This window comes from Mytilus trossulus, chromosome 14, assembly GCF_036588685.1.
Source record: "Mytilus trossulus isolate FHL-02 chromosome 14, PNRI_Mtr1.1.1.hap1, whole genome shotgun sequence".
Taxonomy (NCBI): Eukaryota; Metazoa; Mollusca; class Bivalvia; order Mytilida; family Mytilidae; genus Mytilus; species Mytilus trossulus.
Genome location: NC_086386.1, coordinates 49392266 through 49416159, shown reverse-complemented (window position 1 = coordinate 49416159; position 23894 = coordinate 49392266). Strand labels below are relative to the sequence as shown.

At 31.9% G+C, this 23894-nt stretch overlaps 1 protein-coding gene across 1 annotated transcript; it reads left to right on the top strand.

Annotated features, from left to right (window-relative positions):
* The first annotated feature begins 1084 nt into the window (after nt 1-1084).
* Nucleotides 1085-21715, top strand: LOC134695712 (uncharacterized). Its single transcript, XM_063557081.1, has 7 exons — nt 1085-1150; nt 3338-4307; nt 4924-5239; nt 7846-7917; nt 15352-15423; nt 18165-18266; nt 18924-21715. Exons 2-7 carry the CDS (start codon nt 3351-3353, stop codon nt 19382-19384), a joined length of 1980 nt encoding a protein of 659 aa, XP_063413151.1. The 5' UTR covers nt 1085-1150; nt 3338-3350; the 3' UTR covers nt 19385-21715.
* Nucleotides 21716-23894: the final 2179 nt, after the last annotated feature.

Below are 23894 nucleotides of genomic sequence, written 5' to 3'. Positions count from 1 at the left end.
CCCTTTGATAATAATACTCATAAGGTACAATTCTACGTATTTAAAATAGTTTATGTTTGAGAGTTGCTGATGATTGTAAACCTATAAAAGCAATCTAAACTCATGAAATTTATAAAGCGTAATGTTAATGTATTACATACTTTCTAACACTTTTTCGATTAATAAAGGCAACAGTAGTATAGCGCTTTCAATAGTCATAAGGCGATTAAGCGAAAACAAATCCAAGTTACAAACTAAACTGAAAGAAACATATGAACTATAATAGGAAATCAATGGAACAACAGAAACACTGAACTGAAACAAAAACAAATGCCAACATATTACATATATATATAAATGGTATCCTTAAACTTTGTTTGAATCTTAGTTCCAATGTATTTTCAACTGAATAACACTAAAATGAACGTAAATTGATAGATTTTTTTTATTTATCATTGACTATCGTAGTATAGACCTTCTGAGTATGCCTGAATGTAGTTCATAACTCTTTTTTTTATTAAGTTACTGTTTAATAATATATTTATCAACTTTTATTTTTATCTAGAACTCACAAATGTCACTTTTGATTGAGTTAGTTGATGTCTGGTACAGAAGTAACCTTATAGCTGTAAAAAAAATCATTATTATTGAAAATGAAATATTACTCTAATTGGGTTTTTATGACGTCATTGGTGAGTCTTTTGTAGACGAAACGCACGTCTACCATAATTTTAAGCCTGGTCTAGATGATGAATTTATTAAGATAAATGGCTTTTCGTTTGGTCATTATTCACTCTTGGATTTGAAAATGATAGATTTGGGTGTTAAATTCATGGTGAAGCGCTTTGAAAGTTTTAATATATATTTTTTTTAATTTAGCACCAAATCAAGCCTTTAATTGAAATTTTATTCAATCATAAAGAATTGGGTAAACATATTAAAAATTACATATAAAGTAAAGAAAAATATCAAAATGTACTTTTCATATATAACGTTACTCCAACTATTACTTATTTCAATATTACTGTAGTGTGGTCACGTACTTACTACTTTTATCTATAGATTTAAGTGACCTGGTTACATTTGAGAAAGTTATTTAAAGTACATTCGCAGTCATTTAAAACACTCATTTCCGGTATACATCATATTTGCACTGAATCCTTAACCAAAGGTACGATAATTTTTGTTACACACACTATAACATGTTATATTATCATAGTAAAGATTATAATAATTTTTACATATATTTATTGCAGACACAAATTCAAAAGGTTTTTGGCATTGTATTAAGCGAAAAAAGTGTCTTATTATTCAAGTAAACTGACTCATTTTTGAAAAAGTCAAAATACACATGTGTTATATCAAATAAATGTAAACAGAGAGTTAAAATGTTTTTGTTTTGTTTGTCTGTGTGTATAATGGGTAGAAAAAGTTTTGTAATAGAAATATATTTTAACCAAATTTCATTTGTAAAATATAAATATGCACATTTCACTTCAATGTTTTAAACGTCTGCATTAAAACGAACATACACATATTAATCTAATAACTTCCGGGTTATTCAAACTTGCCACCATACACTTATCTACCTAATTCTCTCACACGTCTATAAATTGTATGCGTAATATACTTTTCTACGGATCTTGCTGACATTAAGTTATGTGAAATAACTATAACCATTTTTGAATTCGCCTTTATTGTTTCATAGTAATGCACATTGACTGTGTTGGCGGACCAATAGCGTAGCAAGAAACAAACTATATGCTCATGTGAAACAAAAACACAACAACACACGCTCTAACAAATTGACAAATATCCAAACGATTTTTGTCGAGCACTAAGTCTTACTTTGTCTAAATAATCTTTTATTTACGATAACAAAACATCAACAATTGAAAGCACTAACAACTATATGAACAGATCTTCTTTTTAAATACAAAACATTTTGTTGGCAGCAATACACCCGAATCTATATATTTTTTAAAGGTATTATTTAACGCATCATGTAAATGAAGCGGAATTTGATGAGACTGTTATTAAAGTGAGAGGGTTAGCGCTAGGTTTAATCCACCATTTTCTACATTTGAAAATGCCTGTACCAAGTCAGGAATATGACAGTTCTTGTTCATTCGTTTTTGATGCGTTTTGTGTTTTGATTTTGCCATGTGATTATGGACTTTCCAAATTGATTTTCCTCTGAGTTCATTATTTTTGTGATTTTACTTTTCACATGACGTTGTAACGGTCAAATGATTGTTTACATTAAACGCGTGTGTGTTTGATTGGATGGCATATACCCGTCATACCGGTTTTTACGGGTATATGCGCTTATGATTTTCGTGAAAAGTATTACTTAGGGGTAAGTTTGAAAAAACTAAAGTTATTCGAATAGTTATCAAAGGTACCAGGATTATAATTTAGTACGCCAGGCAGGCGTCTACATAAGACTCATCAGTGACGCTCATATCAAAATATTTAAAAAGCCAAACAAGTACAAAGTTGAAGAGTATTGAGTATCCAAAATTCCAAAAAGTTGTGCCAAATACGGCTAAGGTAATCTATGCCTGGGATGAGAAAATCCTTAGTTTTTCGAAAAATTTAATGTTTTGTAAACAGGAAATTTATAAAAAAAAAATGACCACATTATTGATATTCATGTCAACACCGAAATGTTGACTACTGGGCTGGTGATACCCTCGGGGACGAAATGTCTTCCAGCAGTGGCATCGACCCATTGGTGTAAATAGTTATCAAAGGCATCAGGTTTATAATTTAGTACGTCAGACGCGAAGTTTGTATATAGTTCAACGTAGCAGCATTCGTTATTATGTTTACCCACCAACCCACCCTTTTATGAGATGGTTATCTTTAGTGGGAGTATATGCATATATTACATTATATTAATATGATCTTTTCCTCTGTTGTAGATTGTTTATGATTGTGTTACTGTATATTACTATTGTATGATTGAATTGGTAGTGTGCCTGAATTTATAGTGGACTTTAGTTTAAAAGAATCATATTGAATGTTAAATTAAAGGCTGCTACACCTGTAGGCACAATTCTCCTAATTATGTGTTGTTTTATTTATTAAATTATTTTTACATTTGTTTGAGCTGGCGAATTAAAAAATAATAATTTAAACATACATCACCGACGTAAACGTCTATAATTATTTTTTTTGGCAAACCATACACGAAAATCGACAAATGAACTGTTTAAGACTTTGGTAGAATACCTAACTGTAATATTTCTACATGAACATGTCTTCTTGATATACTAGTTCTTTAATAAATCATTAGTGTTTGCCTTCAATATTCATTATAATATTATTTTCATTTTTTTTTCATTTTTTTTAGCAAAAAAAACGTCATGCAGCAACAAGGAGACGAAAAAGATAACTTAACAAGAATTGGATCTGCTGTATTAGAAGAAGTGCAGGATGCAGTGCGAACAGTGGTTGATGCCAATATTCGAAATTCGCTAGAAGATATATTTAACAAACAACAACATAAGATTTATCACTATTTTTCAAAAGAATGCTGTTCTAAATGTGCCAAACATAGCCCACTTTATAGAAATAGAACTATTCTTACAAGAGCACAAATGGAAATTGTGTATACCAAATCCACAATACATCCACAACAGAAACTAAGTTTTTGCTGCTCGACTGCCCTTCCTGGAATTGAATTAAAGAAATTCGACTTATCGTTTTTAAACGCGTTTTTAAATATGTTTCCTGAGTTTATTTATTGGCCAAGTTGCCTTTCAAATCAGAACAAGTCTTTTGAAGATTTATTGAATGATAATAAGCATAATCTGTATCATTTATTTGACAAAAACTCTTGCTGTTACTGTCCACCAGGACAGCAACTGAGTACCGATGATTTTAAAATCTCCAAACAACAGTTTGAGAGTTTATTTGATAAGCAAGGATCAGTTTCTTGTATAAACATGGGCTCCCCTGGTCATTGCATTTGTCTTTTTTCGGCGAAAATCTTAAATAAGGAATCACTAGATGATTGGTTGACATATACGATTCTCCGAATCTGTTGTCCTTTGAAACAAAGCATAGAGGCATTGGTGGAAGTCCGGAATAAAGTTCGTGGACATGCTTGTCATAGCAAATTGTCAAACGAGGATTTCAAGAACAATTGGTGCATCATTGAGGAGAAGATTCCAGAATTGTTAAATCATGGTATAGTTGACAAAAAGATGAAGGAAAAGGCTAATCATGAATTTACCCAAAGATTGAAGGACCTGAAAATCAAACCACTTACTGAGGAATCATACAGACAAGTAATTACAGCTTTGCTTCAACAGAATGAGGTAGATTTAATGAAATTTTGTAGTTGTATCACTTCAACCGTTGTTTAAAATATGTTATTTACGAGTATATCCATTTGTTAGGTTTTAAAAAGTTTTTGCATGTACATTCAGTTACCTCTTCTTATTACCGCTCTCACTAAGAATCATGCAAAACGTTTTTTTTATGAATTTAAAACCTACATAGTTTTTTTTGTTCATAATGCAAAGTTTTATTAAAAGCAACCATTTGTCACAGCAGAAAAAACACCATGTACAATGTACTATGACAAAGTCATAATCAGCGGTATATTCTATTGTACATATCTTTTCAACATACATAATGGAAACGAAACGATGGAATCATGATAAGAGCAACATAATGATATTTTATGATTAAAAAAAGGTTAATGACTTTTCGAAGATGTTTGTTGTTGTATATTTATCATTATTTCAATTAGAGAATTTCAAAATGATGAAATGACACTATATGTTCTTAAAATTCAGATCAAATGGCTTCAGTGAAAACAAAGCGAAATTAAATATTTTTACAAAAAAAATTGATATCTTTAAGTCTTATTGCTAATGACAGAATATATTTCAGGTTTGTATAGTAATGTTTTCATAATTTACCATCTAGATTATACATGATATAAAAGAGCTGTCAGAAAACGTGCGAAATCTTCAGTCAGTCGCAGAAAATACACACGCTGGGGTTTTGAACCTTCACACAGTCGCAGAAAACACACACGCTGGGATTTCGAACCTCCAGTCGGTCGCAGAAAATACACAAGCTGGGGTTTTGAATTTTCAGTCTGTCGCAGAAAATACACAAACTGGAGTTTTAAATCTTCAGTCAGTTGCACAAATCATACAAGTTGGGGTTTCGAACCTTCAATCATTGCCAGGTCGTGTGGATGGAATAGAAAAAAACTTGACTGAACTCTTAATACGTGGTAAGTCAAAATACCTTTAAGTTAAAAGATTTGGTCGATGTTGTGTTAATTGTGTGGGCGAAAAATGCATCTTTTAAAAGAAGAAACAGGATGTATCAATGAAAATATATGTACCACAAATCTGTATACTCCTTATCTTATGCTTGATTGGTTGATATTATACTAGCCAACAAAAATTGGTCAAAATTCGACTATAGGACCAAAATCATTCTTGCATTATAAGTCTGGTACCTTTGATAACTACGAGTTATTTAGAAGACTCTACTCTTTTATCTGACATTTGCCAAAATGAATTATTGACGACACAAACAGGAAGAGATCGTTTTCGTATAAATAATATTTAACCACGCTGGTACCGATATGTATGTTAATAAATAGTGATGATCTCACTCATATAGAATTATAGCTGACCAAATCGAGCATCAACATTATAGTCACTATTGCTTACATTTATAGTCGAATAAAAGCATCATAATAGTATACGTTTTGAATATCTAATATAGAGCAGATTGGTAACAAACTTTGAGGTAAATAATAAGTTCATGATTAAAAAAAAACTTTTTTTTGAAGAATTCAAGCTATCAAACAATTGCAATTTAATGTCAAAATTACAATGGACATAAAGTTTGCTACAAATTCAAAATCACTTTATCTTATTTCCAAAATATGCAAATTAATCCCTTCTAAAAGTTATAGAATACACAAAAAGAGATTTCAAAAGGGATAACATGAGTACCTCTGTCATTAAAATTAATCTTGCAGTCATCATAACTACGTGAATGGATAACACAATGGATAAGGATGATGAAAATATACAAAAAAGACATAGTTAACAAGAAATTTTGTAAGGATAAACCACTTAAATACCATTTTATTGTGACCAGATTGATTTAGTGATAAAACTTTGATATTAGAAACTAGGAGATGAAAGTTATATGCATTTTATTAGTAGTGACTTGACATTATTTATTTTTCGATAAACGGAACTAATTTCTGTAACCAATGTAAACCTGATGGCGGCGACGTTTAAAAAATATATTTTCACTTCACGTTCATCGTTAACTAAAAAATACACAGAAAACATTCATTTGAATGATAATAAAAAATGTACTTATTGTGTATCTGATAGAAGTAAATTCCACAATTTTCCAGTAATTTCCTATCGATTTGTGAGTTTTGAACAGAGGCATACTACTGTTGCCTTTATATTTCATACTCAAAATAAAATAGTGTTTAGAATAACGATTTTGAGAAAGAAAAAAAAACCCGCAAACTACAATTATTTCCCATGATCCAATCTGAGTCAGAACTTTTTGTTTTGCACGAACGTTTTTATTAAAAAAAGGTTATGCTAGCAATCAATTTGTTTTTTTCAATATTTAACTTTATAATGTAAAGGGAAACTCTGAATTAAGATTTTTTATTTTATCATATGTATTACAATTTTTTTTATATCAAATTGGGGATCAGAATATTTATCAAGTAAAAATCAATCCCCCTTTTTTTGAAGTAAAATGGTCGTTACCTAACCGCTAGAAAAGTTGTCCAATCAATTTGCGTTTGGTTCTACGTAATGAACATTTAAAAATGACATATAGTTTACAAGTTTGAATGAATCTTATGTAATTACACAAGGTGTATAGATGTAAAACCAGTGTAAATATACATTAAACTAATTACAAACATGTTTCCTGTACATGGCGTTTGGTGTGAACACGGCCTTACTGTGCAGATAACATCTGTGAACATTTACCATAACATATAGTCGTAACTATCAATTCATGGTTACGTCAATTCAAATCAATCATTTGCTTGTACAACCGAAGACTGCTCTTCAGTTAAAATTTAAATTATTTTTTAATGTCTTTAACTACCATGTTGCGTAATTTTATGCGTTTACTTTTCTACATTGGCTAGGGGTATAGGGGGAGGTTTGAAATCTCATAAACATGTTTAACCCCGCCGTATGTTTACGCCTGTCCCAAGTCAGGAGCCTCTGGCCTTTGTTTGTCTTGTTTTATTTTTATTTTTATTAGTTTCTTGTGTATAATTTGAAGTTTAGTATGGCGTTCATTATCACTGAACTAGTATATATATTTATTTGGGGCCAGCTGAGGGACGCCTCCAGGTGCGGGAATTTCTCGCTGCATCGAAAACCTATTGGTGACCTTCTACTGTTGTCTGTTATATGGTCGGGTTGTTGTCTCTTGGACACATTCCTCCTTTCCATTCTCAATTTTATTTCCTTTCACAAACAAACAAATAAAAGCCAAATTATTCAAAGGTAAACATAAAAATACTCCAGTGCAGTCTCAATATGTGTATATTTGAATAAAGGCAACAGTAGTACCGTTGTTCAAAAATCATAAACCGATAAGCAATAGATATATACAATCAATAATAATTTACACAAAAGTTATGATTTAGAAACGTTTTAACAAAAAAAAAAAATATAACACAAAACTCAAATCCAGATTTACATGTATAAGAAAACCGAAATGACAGAACTTGATAATATATTTAATATTTAAATATTTGTATCTTAAAAAAATAAAATATATATGATATACAAATTAATATTATCTAATAAACATTTCCCATTACAGAACGAAATACAAATTCGGATGTAGTTACTGATGCAGTACCATTATCGCCGGAAGACGAACCCGGGAGTCAAGGTAAGATAAAGACTTTGAATGTCCATTCGGTACCTTTAGTCCCTCTCTTACAACAAACTTATTAAAGTCCTACTGGGATTGTGTTTTAAGAATAAATCTGATCTGATCCTAAAACTGACTGTCACTTTTGTTTGTTACGTTTTCTCTGTGTTGTTGTCTTGTTTCCCTTGCAGTTCGGTATTTTTGGTGTTTTTTTTATACATGAATTTTCATTGAAACATTTTAAGTGCCAATTGCGATCTTTGTCAAATTTAACGTTTCATAAAAATGAAATTTCACTTATTTGACTGAAGCGACTTTTCTTTCCGAGGAACCCCCAAAATCAAATAGTTGAAAGCTGATAGTGTAAACGGATATATTAGAAGTGAAACACAAAAGCTCTTAGACATTGTCATGAAAATCTAATCAATTTGAGGTCAACTTCGCACGAACTAGTCTAAGTAAAATAGTAAATTTATATAGAATGATAAAATAAAGTATTGAGATTGACTTCAAGTTCCTAAGAGAGCTTATTTGAGATTAAAGTAAATTTTTATTATAGGAGTCACTCTCACCTACGTATGGTTTGTAGATTTCTCAACCCATTCGGTTTTTCAAGAGCATGCAGCTGCTACTCAGACTTTGTTAAAAGGTAACAAGTGTCTGAGTAGAAAGTAAACCATTTATGTCAAGGAACGTCTCGTCTTTTTTCAGAAAAAAATCATCGGAAGATACCAAGAGTTGATAAATATTCCGTACCAACTTATCAAATATTACACGATTGTCTTGAAGTAAATATTCTAGGTACTGATGTTATTTATCTTATAATTAACGTGTTATAGTCTTCGTTTATTTATCTTTGTAAATTACTAATTTTACTGTTTAGTCTGTTTTTCGTTATATTCATTTGAGGTGACTCGGCAATTATACAACCCGTCATTGTGTCATAATATATGACAATATTTTTATTCCTGTCTCTCGTTTATGTTTATATATGCTCTGGTTTTATGCTTTTTTGATTTTTCCGTTGACATAGTTATTTGTTTTTAAAATGATTAATCTTATAACACAATGGTTTCTACATAAGTTGTTATACATTATTCACGGCCGACACTCGGCTAACCGAGAGAAAGGTCGGTTAATCTATATTGAGTATGCGGCTATATCGGCGGTGGGTCTGTTAATCGGGTTGGCTAAAGTCTGTTAATAAGGTGTTATCGTGAAAATCAGTGCAAGGTCAGCATGTTTCATTGTATAACTTTTTAATTATATTTATATTATAAAAACTATTCATGTCTGACAAAATGATTTGGAGTACTGAATCCAGTGGTGTAATTTATTTTTTTCTAGCTTCAATAAACGATCTATAAAATGAAAAGGCTAGTTACTCATCAGTAAATTTATACACATTTTACACAAACAAAATGTACACAAAAATGACAGGTTGGTTTAGTTTACTTGCATGCAATCTTTTGAACATCGAAAAAAGAGTGGAATTGTGGTTATTTACCATATTAACATCTATATGAGAAAAATCTACACGAAAAACTGTATTTTGGTGACATAAATCAATTTTTGATAAAAAATATGGTCTGTTAATGGGTCGGATGTATAAAACTCGGTCTGTTAATTGGTCTGTTAAGAGTTATGAATTACATTACAAGTATAATTTAATTGCTATATGGGGTGTTATCTGAATAAAGAGATAGGCCAAGATTAGTGGCTAGAATAAATGGAAACAACACATGAACAATGAAACATAAGTTTAGACAATGGAATCTGAAAATTGATAGAAATGATTTTAAAAAGTGTAAAATCAAAGTATAATATTAATTTCATCAAAGAATGGTCGCATATATCATGTGGATTCTGTTTCATTGATATGAATTGCACAATTTTGTCATTTACATAGTTTACAAGTACATAAATCAGAGATAAACTTCGTTATGTTTTGATTTTTTTTTATCAATTCTTTTTACACCTCCGGGTGCGGGAACTACATTGAAGACCTGTTGGTGACCTTCTGCTGTTGTATTTTATATGGTCGGGTTGTTGTCTCTTTGACACATTCCCCATTTCTATTCTCAATTTTATTATAATGCAAACAAATATAGACAAACCTTTCAACATCAATCTTTCTCTACACCACCTTGGAGGTCACTCGATAGAAAAACAAGCACGTTTGTGGACTGCGAGTCGGCTAAATGACTTACGATATCATAGGAATACATCATTACTCGAAAAATATGATTAATATTATGCATTTATTGTGATTTACAGGAATATACAATTGACTTGTTGTTACACATTAAATCAGCACCCAACACTAATATAAAAAAAAACCATACTAATGTCTATTTCTTGTTTAGAACCACGGTTTAAAACTTGGTACAGACATTTCCTTAGGCGGCAGAAAATGAGAATGATGACTCGGTACAAAGGAAAATACATACCGGAAATAAACTCCTCATATATACCAGGATTGAAATTTGATATTTGCGCCTTATATTTACGCCAGACACGCGTTTCGTCTACGCAAAACTCATCAGTAACGATCGAAAAAAATTGTTTAAAAGGCCAAAAACAAAGTTGAAACGCATTGAGGAAATACAACTAATATCGGCGTCACACATCAGCGTATAGCTCCGGCGTGTTGAAAATCATTTACGCTGCCAATATGCTTTAAGCGTGTATTGGGCGTACTAGAAGCGTACCTAAGGCTAAGCGTTTATCCGGCGTTCAAGAAACGTATGTTGGTGTATGTTGTATGTTTTTATGCTGCATAACAATTTCCTTTGAATTACTAACAGTCAACTAATACGAACAAGTACGATCAACTAGAAGAACTGCAATTATTGCAAATTTGTACCTCTGCTGACTCATGAAAGACTCATGACCATTCGTGGTCATGTGCGTTGCTATTGAAAACCTTGATAAAATATAAATTATTTGCCTTAATGATTTATTCATTAAATGAACATAAATGTACAATCATATATGAATGTTTAATGTTTGTTCTTTTAAATCTTTAAAAAAAAGTTGAAGCAACATTGTCACAGTTTTCATAATTATGTTGGCCTTGATTTTTGGTTAACTGCCTACAGTGCTTACAGCGCTTTGATTAATTTTAGTTTCTTGTGTACAATTCGGAGTTTATTACGACGTCCATTATCACTGAACTAGTATGCATATTTTTAAGGGGTCAGCTGATGGACGCCTACGTGTGCGGGAGTTTATCTATACATTGAAGACCCATTGGTGGCCTTTGTCTGTTGCCTGTTCTATGGTGGGGTTGTTGTCGCTTTGACACATTCCCCATTTACTTTCACAATGCTACCTTTATATTTCGACGTACTTCAAACTTATGCAACGCGCTATGAACGACTGTTAAGCATTCCTATGGCGTGCAACTAACGTATACCGACTTTGTCAGTTTTCTCTGTTCGTTTGGTGCACGCTGGTCTATCCGCCAATGTGTGACGCCGGCATTAGGTAATATATTCCTGAGGTAGAAAAGCCTTAGTATTCCAATGAAAACGCATGGAATTTAACCAGCTGAATTGCAACACATGACAGATTCATAGATGTTACAGACTGTGAACAGACAAAAAATAAGGCTGATTGATTACTTGGCGTAAATAATAAATTCATGCGAATTCGAGCGGCCAATCAGTCCATATAACGCTAATTTGTCAGAAGTGACACGCCCTTTTAATGAAATGCAGAAATTTTTTTTTTAAATTAAAAGTGCTATTTCTATAAGGATACTGTTGCACCGTATTGTAATGTTTTCGTCATAAGTACATCTCAATTATTTCAATGTGAAAATATAAACTCAAGGTAGTAAGACTATTGTCGTGGCTAAATCACTCTTAACTGACACGATTTAAATTGTCCAACCCATTAACAGACTGTATTCCCCTAATATTCATCAAAATGTGGTATAGCTCAACTTATATAACAATTATGAAATATTTATCAATGACAATTGATTTTTTAGAACCAAAGTACTACTTTGTGTCCTTTAAATCATATCTAAAAATGGTTTATGGCCTTTTATCTAAAATATTGCTATGCGTACACGCATAAAAACCACATACTTGTGCGACGCCTTTTCGTTTTACTTAAAATTGCACAGGCTATGCATTTTTTTTAATGGTGGAAAATGTTCTATGATATATATCATTTTGTCAGACACTTTTCTTTTTTTGATGTGAGTCTCATAATGTGCCAACAAATCTGTATATTTAACAGAGTTTAACATTAAATTGTAAGTTTTACTCTTAACAGACGTATAACCAAACCGATTAACAGACCCACCGCTGATATAGCCACATACTCAATATAGATTAACCGACCTATCTCTCGGTTAGCCGAGTGTCGGCTGTGTTATTGTTCATTCATTTGATGCGTTTGAGCTTTTTACTTTGCAATTTGCTTAGGGACTTTCCATTAAGTAATCTCTTTGAAATTCAGTATTTTTGTAGTTTACTTTTTCCACATTTGTCATCTGATGCCCAGGTATTTGTTTTATACAAAAGTAATTGAAAACGCTAAATAAAAATCTTTGAATACCAACTGCGATTGTCATTAATGTGAAATCATTTTACGATTTTATCAATAAAAATACAGAAGCACTAAAGCCTGTTAACTTTAGAGTTTGAAATGGTCTTATTTAATTGCATTTAATAAATCTGCATTATATACCTATATGGAGTTATTTTCTTTCAGAACGACAGGTCATTCTTTTTCAGAATCAACCCGGACGATACCATGCTTCAATGAAATACGCTCAAAGGCATAAAATAATGACCTGTGTGAGGTCATTATTTTCCTTGATAAAAATGCAATCTATGATTTACTTCAAACAAAATTTTGTCTGATAGTTTTTTGTTGCCGATTTGGAAATTTATATTTTAAAGTTCAATCGATGATAGATGTAAAGAAAACCTTCATTGCCCGCATTTTAATTTTAGAAACAAATAACGCGTGAAGTTTTGTTAATTTATCGCTACAATAAAGAAACATTATTATATATGTGAGATGAATTTTAATATAGACTTTCATAAAGAAAAAGTCAGATTAAACATATTCGTGTGTTGGATTTTGAAAACGTTATTGAGTCACACTGAATAGGTTGGTTGATTTTTGGTTTCTTGCTTAACGTCCAGTGGCAAATATTTCATGCATGTTCAGGACATTAAACGCGGAATAGAAAATCATACTGTGACCTACCGGTACATGTACATTTGTATTTATATTCGTCTTTGTGTTAGTTCTTAACTTTTTTTAATTTATGTATACCTTTTACTCTATCAAATGATTAACTAATAAGATAATCGTATATTCTATTGAATAACATTAACGTATCCCAGAAAAGGGTCGGGTTCGGAGGGTATTTAACATATCCTGATTATCTGTTAATAAAATGTATTGCTATTCAAAAGACAATCTTTCTGAATTTTTCATTCGATTCAATCAAAATTGTAAAAAAAAAATAACCACTTTTCCGAGATAGAAATTACATAACAAATAGAGAAAAAAAACATACCCCTCCCCCTTTTCCATAAACTAAGTGGTACAATAAATTACTGATCATTACTTACAATGTGTCTTGTATTTGTCATACACCGTTATCGGATGGTAACAACACATTTGTGTCTTACTTCATGCAGTTACAGTAATATTTTTATTGTGTATGGATAGTATTTTTTAAAATGTTTATATCTAGATTTATTAATAAGTTTTATTTCACATTCTAAATGAGCCGTAGGGCGTATTAAAACCTGAACGCATTAGAAAGGAATATCCCACTATAGTGTTGTCGGTAATATAGGATACTAAATTTTGCAAATCTTATAAAAATAATATTTTTTGACGGTATATAAGTCAGATAATGCATATTTTAAGGTTTTTCTTGTCGTAGAACACACCTCGGGGTGTCAGGATTGCTCAAAGAAAGACCTCCCTGCGGTCGGTCTTTCATTTGATCAATCCTGACACCCCTCAGTGTGTTCTACGACAAGAAAAACCTATCTGAAAGCAGACAACAAATCATTGCTTTCTATAGTTATCCTCTATAGCATTCAGAGATTAAAACTACTAATTTCAAACTTTAGAAATCTGCGAAAAAAAGTTTGAAAACTGTATATAAAAAGACGTGTACAACTTCAAAGTTTGCAATTTCTCCATAATCATTAATAGTTCCAAAGGACATCTCTTGGAAATTATTATGACATAAACAAAACTGATAAGTTCCACGCAAATGTAATTTTTCCAAAAGACTGGTGCACATTTGAATTCTGTGTAAACCACTGTCAAAAGCTTATCAAACTTCAAATATCTCCTTTATTGAAATCAATCATTCCTGTGCACAAAAGTATAATAAAGATGCAGAACTTCAAGGTAGATTAAAAAAACAGCGCTAGGTCAATTAAAATTGACAAAATCAAACTTTATCAAGCAACGGAACAAGGTGGAGTTCTTGACATGGTAAAGACATTTTTCTGGTTTTGTAACCATCTAAACCTCCCATTTTTATGATTATTGTTTATAATTTCGATATATTTGACAAAAGTGGGTTAGCAACACAAACAAACGTAATAGGTTTATAACTCCATCATGTCCATGTATACCTAAAATTATTTTGATGTTCCTGTGTGTGCTATTTTATTTGGCTGGATGGAGTTTGTCTAATGTTATGTTTTTAATTTTGATATGATTTTACCTATAACCCCTTGTTTTCTAAATGTTGTATTTACATTGTGTCAAATCAAATCAAATATCAGTGTATTTTCACTCGTGTTAGTTAATAAGTCTTTTGATTGAGTTAAGCCATTTCAATTGATTTTTTTATAGTGTGTCTTTATATGTTTGGATGTGCCTTGTGTAGCATTTCGGGCTGGTGTTTGACAAAACATTAACTATATATCAAGCGTACAGTTTAAATAATGAGGAAAGCAATGTTGATTTTTCTTTCAGTGGGAGTTTTGATCTTTCATATGGTATGGCAGTGTAAGGGTGTCAAATCGATCTTATAAAATCAAAATATGGATATGCCACTATGCGAATAAATAGTGTCAGAATTTCTATAACATGTATAATACATCTTTCATTGCATGTTGTGGTCAGAAATATTTTAATCAAACAGATTAAATGTCATTACCGCATTTACCTCTTGTATTGACAACAAATGAGTGTTTTCTTGAAAGCAAATCAACACAAATGTGCTGAAAAAACATAACCTAAATTCAGCAACAACAATTGCATATTAAATGAATACACTAAATATTTAGTTTACACTTTAGTCTAATTAAAAGTTATGACCGTAATGCTTTAAAAAACAAAATTCAAATCAAGATTAAAGTAGTATGATCAAATGTAGACACTATTTAACATTTGCATAATTCATTTCATGTAAAAATATATGCTGCATGCATTATTCTTATGTTTCAGGTGGAACTACAAATTCAGACTTAACTTCTGATGCAGAGCCGTATTTGCCAGAAGCCGAACCCCGGAGTCAAGGTAAACAAGTTACAATGATGACATTGTTATTACCTATTTCTGATGGATGATTTAGGTTTTGAAGTAATTTCTATTATCTTGTCCCTAGGGCTAATAAAAGTAAAACTCAGTTTGCCCTTTTGGATGAGCACTCCAATTATCAAAGTGATAATAAAGAATAAAATCGAGAATGGAAATAGGGAATGTGCCAAAGAGAAACAAACAACAGCAGAAGGTCACCAACAGGTCTTCAATGTAGCCAGAAATTCCCGCAATCGGAGGCGTCCTGCAGCTGGTCCCTAAACAAATATATAATAGTTCAGTGATAATGAACGCCATACTAATTTCCAAATTAAAATAATACAAGACTAACAAAGGCCAGAGGCTCCTGACTTGGGACAGGCGCAAAAATGCGGCGGAGTTAAACATGTTGGTGAGATGTCAACCATCCCCCTATACCTCTAGCCAATGTAGAAAAGTAAACACATAACAATACGCACATTAAAATTCAATTCGAGAGAAGTCTGAGTCTGCTGTCAGAAGATGTAACCAAAGAAAATAAACAAAATTACCATAATACATGAATAACAACAGACTACTAGCAGTTAACAGACATGCCGAATGTTTAAAAGAGAATAGAATTTACAGACATTTATCAGGTTTATCAATCACTCACGTGCTCTGCAATGTGTACCATATATCACAAAATCCCTGATTAGTCTCTTGTTGACAACACTAGATACATAACTAATTTGCATCTGCTTCTCTCTCTCTCTTAAAGGTCGTGATTCTTTCCTATTCATGCAGTCAAAAGACTGGGGTTTCTCTAAACAGGGACGATCAAATCCAACAATTTGACAGTCAAGGAAGTATCAAAACTAAAACAAGTGAAAATTGTTCAACCTAAAGGCGTCTAAAAATGATAACCGAACCCAAATAATGTATACACTGAAGGAGTTGGGATCTCGATATTTTGATAATTGATAACTTTATAAATAAACAAATTTAGAAAGATGTGTAACAATAGTTTCATCTTGTTAATATAAAACTAGTTTTCTTTTTTAAATTAGTTTATCATTTACTTAAATAGGAAACATCAAGTACCAAGTATATTGTTTCTGTGTGTGTTGCATTGTCGATTGTTTTTTGTTCATTTCTGTAATTCCATTGTTTTATTGTTTTCCTCTTATAGTAGATGTGTTTTCCTCGGATTTTTTTTTTCTTAATCGATTTATGACTTTCGAACAGCGGTATACTACTGTTGCATTTATTTACATGGTTTCTAAAATTATTGAAAGTAGAAAGTATCAATTTGACAGGGTTCATTTGACCTTTACCTCATTTATATGAATCACTGATCAACGTTAAGATAAGATACCCTCAATTACTCTTACCACGAAAATTTCCCATGTATTGTTATGCCCCACCTACGATAGTAGAGGGGCATTATGTTTTCTGGTCTGTGCGTCCGTTCGTCTATCTGTTCGTTCGTCCATCCGTCCGTCTGTCCCGCTTCAGGTTAAAGTTTTTGGTCAAGGTAGTTTTTGATGAAGTTGAAGTCCAATCAACTTGAAACTTAGTACACATGTTCCTTATGATATGCTATTTTAATTTTAAAGCCAAATTAAACTTTTTACCCCAATTTCACGGTCCACTGAACATAGAAAATGAAAGTGCATGTTTCAGGTTAAAGTATTTGGTCAAGGTAGTTTTTGATGAAGTTGATGTCCAATCAACTTGAAACTTAGTACACATGTTCCCTATAATATTATCTTTCTAATTTTAATGGCTTATTACATTTTTTATCCAATTTCATGGTCCATTGAACATGGAAAATGATAGTGCGAGTGGGGCATCCGTGTACTTTGAACACATTCTTGTTTTATTTTATTTTGCGATCGTGTTAAATGCGTGAATTGTTTATATACAGGCAATTATATTAATAGCAAGTACGAATTTACCATATATGTGCGAAGTTTATCCCTTAGCGAAAGGAATAGTCACTTAAATTGTGAAAAAAAATCCCGGTTAACAGTACTTTCTTACATTAAAAGAAGCTGCTGTATGATTGCCAATGAGACAGCTCTCCACAAGAGGCAAAATAACACAGACATTAACAACTATATGTCACCGTACGGCCTTCACGATGAGCATAGCCCATACCGCATAGTGAGCTATAAAAGGGCTTCAAAATGACAAATGTAAAACAAATCAAACGAGAAAACAAACAGCCTTATTTTGTACAAAAAAATTAACGAAAAACAAATATGTAACTTTTTACTTTGCAGTAAGGTGTACAAGTCATGTTCGTAAGACAGAGCTCAACCTCATGTTCATGGATCATTGATCATTTGATATCTTGTGATATCTATTTCGTAGGAACTTAATATCAAAGACTTCCAAATATATTGATCCTTATCGTTACTAACTCAAAAATAATTCAATCCCTCTCCGTGTCAGATTTACTCCCTAGGGAATTTAACGACTGAATTATTCAGGTGAAATCATTACGTTGAATTAAAACATTGCAACGTTGCCTACTAATAACTTTAAATAGAAAAATACTTTGAATGTATGTCATTAGGTGAATAGTCTTTACAATATAAAAAGTAAAGAAACGTAAATTGCAAATGTCTTTTATTACGGGGTAAGTTTATACAGTTATATCATATGTTTATTTTGTAAAGCGTATATTGATTTCAGGTTTCACTATGATTATATTATATACATCAAACTAATTAAATTATAAATCGCAATTCAAGGTGCAGAAGCTGCCGATAGAAGAGATGAAAGGTCAGTTGATAGTGAAGAACAAACTTATCTTAAAACTGGTGCTACAGGAGCTGAACAGACATTTAGACCAGGTGATTATCTCATTACTAAATCATGGAAATAAATACAAATACAAATAAAAAACAATATACACCTCAAATAAATGATTTTAATGTTATTTTCATTGACAACAAGAACGTGCGCCCTTAGTTCCCGACCGCCCTTAGTTTCAACCGATATTTTTTCTTATCACTTGACTCCGCGCATACATAAAGATCAAAAGAAAACTTCGTAAAATATCGATAATCAGGGATATAATGCCATTCTTTAGGGAAAAACATTTGAGAGACGTTCGCCTTAATTGCACTGAGCCAATTCTCATATTGCGAATGTATCGTATCTCTGTAAAAATCTGAATTTAAGAAACTACATTTGTGTCGTACGTAATAGTGTATGCAATATGCTCCTCTCCTATTTCCAGTAAGGTAATATTTAGCTACCAAACTGAATAAAATGTCAATTCTCTTGATAGTATTTTTAAATTTGATAAAAAGGTTAATCACAAAAATACTGAACTCCGAGGAAATTAAAAAAAAAGAAGTCCCCAATCAAATGGCAAAATCAAAAGCACAAAAATATCAAACGAATGGACAACAACTGTCATATTCCTGACTCGGTACAGGCATTTTCTTATGTACGAAATGATTAAATCGATTTAATATCCAACTAATTAATGAATTCTATTTCAGATGGATATGCATACGATACCTTAGTTCTGCATTCAGAACATGATGAAGAACATGTTGATGATATGATAAAAATGATAAAAGACAAAGTAGCTCTGCCTGATGTAAAGATTGCCACTGTTGGAGAAGATATACCCCCTGGAGCAAATTTATTTGATGCATTTCATAACCTGATGGACGCTAGTTGCTCGTTATTGCTTTTTATCACTCCTCATTTTCGCACTGACTGCTGGAGCAAATATAGATTGCAAACCCAATTAGCCCATAAAATGGAAGACGGACCATGCGTTATCCCTGTTCAGTTTGGGGAGGAGAAAATAACAAAGGAACAACTGAGGGACGTCGGACATCTCCAGTCAATTATCTTTTTTAAAGAAGAAGATGGTGATAAATATAAATCGTTTATTCGAAAAATTACTTGCGCAATACAACAATATAGAACGAAAGGAAATAAGAAAGAGTGAATAAAGTAAAGAAATCAAGAAGATATGACCCGTCTATTACATCCTGTAAATTTTTCAAAGAAATACAAGAACTAGCACTTAAAGAAACTTCACCAAAAATAGCGGCTTCTTGGTTTTAGTCATCTTCGCTAGCCAAGGGTTACGATCCACTCACGCTCTCTTGCACGTGATCATGTTATAGGCGCATTTTGATTGGATGCAGCGAGTTTTGACTGCAACCAATAAAAATCCTTACCTTGTGTCTCCGAAATTTTATCTCAATCCGCCAAGGGTGAAGAGAGCGGGAGTGGATCGAAACCCTTGGCTAGCGAAGATGGGTTTTAGTGGGAACCTGCACATTATACCAACTTCACATATATTTGTTTAGCACTTTAAATTCGTAGTTTACCTTTTCACCAAAAAAATGCATGAAAATAAGGACAACCAAATAATAATGTATCGATATTAATATGTTGACTTTTTGTCGTGGAACTGGAGAAAGTGATCTGCAAAGTGAAACGTTGACCATTTTTGAAGCCTTTAGTAAACACCAGTACATCAGAGTTTTCACCCAGTTTTATTAGGGGATCGTGTTGCCCTATTTCAGGTTTCTATTTGTTTTATTGACAATTTCCAAACGTTCCTTGGTTCCTCGAGCTTGCAAAATTAAAAAAAAAAGTCGCACGGAAGCGGGACATGGTGATCCTCCATCATGTCGTCGTTATCGTTAACATTAAGATTAAGTTTGTCGTGAAAGGCTTTTATAGACACCAATAACGTTGTCAAACGTTCATGGAATTTTATGAAATTAGGACATAAACTTTCTAATGAGAAAGAATCACTATATATAGCGCAACATTTAAAAATAAAAAAATTTCATTTTCACATAGTTTACTGATTAGTGGGCATAATTTGTTTACAGTTAAAATTTACAAACGGTATAAGTTTAATGTTTTTCAGTCAACAATCGCTTTTTCAAACGTTTTTTATTTTGACATAATAGGCTATTATGACTTAAAATTGTTGAACAAATCAAAGCGGTAAAATACTGTTACTTTAATTATTCATCCCTATGCTTATTATATTGATTTTGTATTTACATAGTATCATATATCAATTTTTGTCGAGTCAGAGACTGTTGTCGCAGAAAGCTCGACATAAGAATAGTGATCCGGCGGCTACAGCGGCGTTGGCTAACTTCTTAAAAGCTTGTTATTTTAGAAGGTAGAAGACCTGGATGCTTTATACTTTATATATAAAACGCCCGAAGTTTCTGTCAGTCACATGTTCAATCTCCTTGACCTCATTTTCATGGTTCAGTGACAACTTGAAAAAAAATGTAAGATTTTTTGTTATGTTAAATTCTCTCTTATTATAAGTGATAGGATAACTATATTTGGTATGTGTGTACCTTGCAAGATCCTTTTGCCCGTCAGACAGTTTTCACTTGACCATCGACCTCATTTCACGGATCAGTGAACAAGGTTAAGTTTTGGTTGTCAAGTCCATATCTCAGATACTATAAGCAATAGGTCTAGTATATTCGGTGTATGGAAGGACTGTAAAGTGTACATGTCTAACTGGCAGGTGTCTTCTGACCTTGACGTCATTTTCATAGCTCAGTGGTCAAAGTTAAGTTTTTGAGTTTTGGTCTTTTTGCTAGTACTATATGCAATAGGTCTACTATATTTTGTGTATGGAAATATTTTAGGATGTATATGTCAGTCGCGCAGGTTTTATTTGACCTTAACCTCATTTTACGGTTCATTGCTTGGTGTTAAGATTTTGTGTTTTGGTCTGTTTTTCTTAAACTATAAGCAATATGTCAATTATATTTGTTGTATGATAGAAATTGTAAAATGTACACGTCTGCCTGGCATGGTTCATATAACCTTGTTCTCATCTTCATGGTTCATTGGTCAACGTTTAGTTTCTTGGTTAATGTTAAGCTTATGTGGCAGTTGTAATAAAGCTTCATATTTAAGACTATCTGGTATTAGTTCAGTGTATGTCCACTTGTGTTAGTATGTCTTTTGATTGAGTTAAGCCATTTATAGTGTTTCTTTCTGTGTTGCACTATTGTTTCAGATAAGGTTTGGTGCCATTAAAACGTTTGTACCCGCTTCAATAATTTGCATTTGTCCTAAGTCAGGAATCTGACGTTCAGTAGTTGTCGTACGTTGTTGATGTGGATGATAAGAGGTTCTTTTTTTAAAAGATTAGACCGTTGGTTTTCCTGTTTAAATGGTTTAACACAAGTGGTTTTTGTGGCCCTTTATAAATTGCTGTTTTAAAAATCGGGCAGCAGGTAATCTGCAAAATCGAATAAAAGCATCTGAACAAAAGAGTTGACAACTGCACCGATAAATGGGGTTTCCTTTTAAACTGAACAATCATTTGTTGCACTGACAACCCCTTATTTTTTTTACAATTACATTGTTCCATGTCATCTGACTGTCTAGAACAAGGGATTGAATTTTAAAATTCAAAAACAATTTACTTGTGCATTGTATGCTTTAAAGAATTTCTCCTAATTCCATTTGTGGGATTGTTTTTACTTTTACTTATGTAAGTTATTTGTGAAATATTTAATCCACAGGCACTATTTTCCTATATTAATCATACTTCATCACATGCAATAAAAATAAAATACTCTATATTTTTTTGAGTCTTTTTTCCTTAGTCAGATATAAAATGATGCTTGGTGGAGGCTTAATATGCAGCATAATTAGTTTTCAAAGGTACCAGGATTATAATTAAGTACGCCAGAAGCGCTTTTCGTCTACATAAGACTGATCATTGACACTCATATTAAAATATCTATAAATCCAAAGAAGTACGAAGTTGAAGAGCATTGAGGATCCAAAAACAAAATAAAAAAATAGTAAATGCATATTAAAGGAAAAGATAACACATTGAAATGTTTTTCCTGTATTGCTTTTTTTCTGTCTCTTTTTCTACCTTAATTGAATTCATTTATATAAATACTGCTTTCATAACAGAACCAGAAATTCTAATAAAAAGTCAAGACTACATTTCATAAATGATAGTCTACCTAGGTTGTAGCACACTTATTTGTGAACTTATATGATATATGTTTTACCATTTCTCAATATAAAACGCTCTATATTGATCAAATTCAAAAAGCGTTGACATGTTTCTTAGCTCATATTAGCTTTGTTAATTTTGCAATATATAGCAAATTGATTGATAGAGTAAAAATTCGACCTTGCAACATATGAGCCTCTAAAAAAATTTTTGTCGAAGAACGTTCTATTTGGTGCAAAACATGTTTGTTCTTAAAGTGTGATATTTCCTTGTATAGGCATGGTGATAAGAATCCCTCTCACGACCAGAGGTAGCTGTGCATGTCCTTAAACAAAATTGAAACATTATACTAATTAAAATACTAATACAATATTTTTTAATATTTGTTAAAGATTTAATTGTGTTACATTATTTTCCATTTCTAAAAAAGTAGGTCCATAAAATACTTCTAAATATCAACAAAGAGCGTTTATAGCATACATTTTTTTTAATAACAAAATATCATTGTGTTGGTGTTCTAGAACATTTTTCGATGTCATTTGGTGTAGTGCTTTACTTACTTAAATTATTGCGTTTCAAATGGGCATCAATAGTGACCCTCCAAAAAGTATCATTAACATTTGTTTTTGCACCTAACCAAACTGCGCAGTAATATATATTTTTTTTTAACTAATCCTGATAAAATACATATCATGAAATAGAGTAGACCTATAAATGTCAAAACCAGTCTATATAGTGGGGTCACAAATCAAGAAAAAGGTGCTTATTTTTTAAGTCTTTAAAGGACCGGTATAACTGCAGGCTAAAAACTATTTTGTTGTAAAGCCAAAAAGACATTTGGATTTTTTTTCAAATTTCAACATGAGAAACAATTTAATTTTTTTTTAAACTTTTGTTTGGTCTTTTGGCATATGATTTATCATTTAATAAAGAGTTAAGTTTAAACTTTATGCATATTGTAAAACTATAATTCCTCCTTATTATCCTTTATTTTGTCCATTTTGTTTAACGAATGCGCACTCTGTATTATTTTAACGAAGTTGTATCAACATTTGTAAATTTAAAGTACGTAGATATCTGACTAGTTTAGTAAATTTTGAAATAGACAGAATCCAAGACATTTCCTATATACCTAATGGTATTGCTCTATTTGGAGAAGATGGTCGTTTAATACAGGAGGGAGCAGATATATAGACATAAATGCTGAGACAATCGATGGTAAAAATACCTTTCACTCCATGGCTAGAGCTGTATTTCAGTATCAAAAGCAATCATCAAACGCCCACATAAGTTCCATCAAGGTTAAACGGGGACTAGAAAGATCTTTGACGCTGAATGATTCGAATACCGTCAATTTTATGGTATGTTTACCTTCGACAAGCCAAAAGAATGATATGGACCTCTTCGTTATTCTGGTGTTTGTGGGAAGATTGTGTCCTGTTTCCTGGAAAATCTAGATATACCTGACATGTCTTGTGTATTT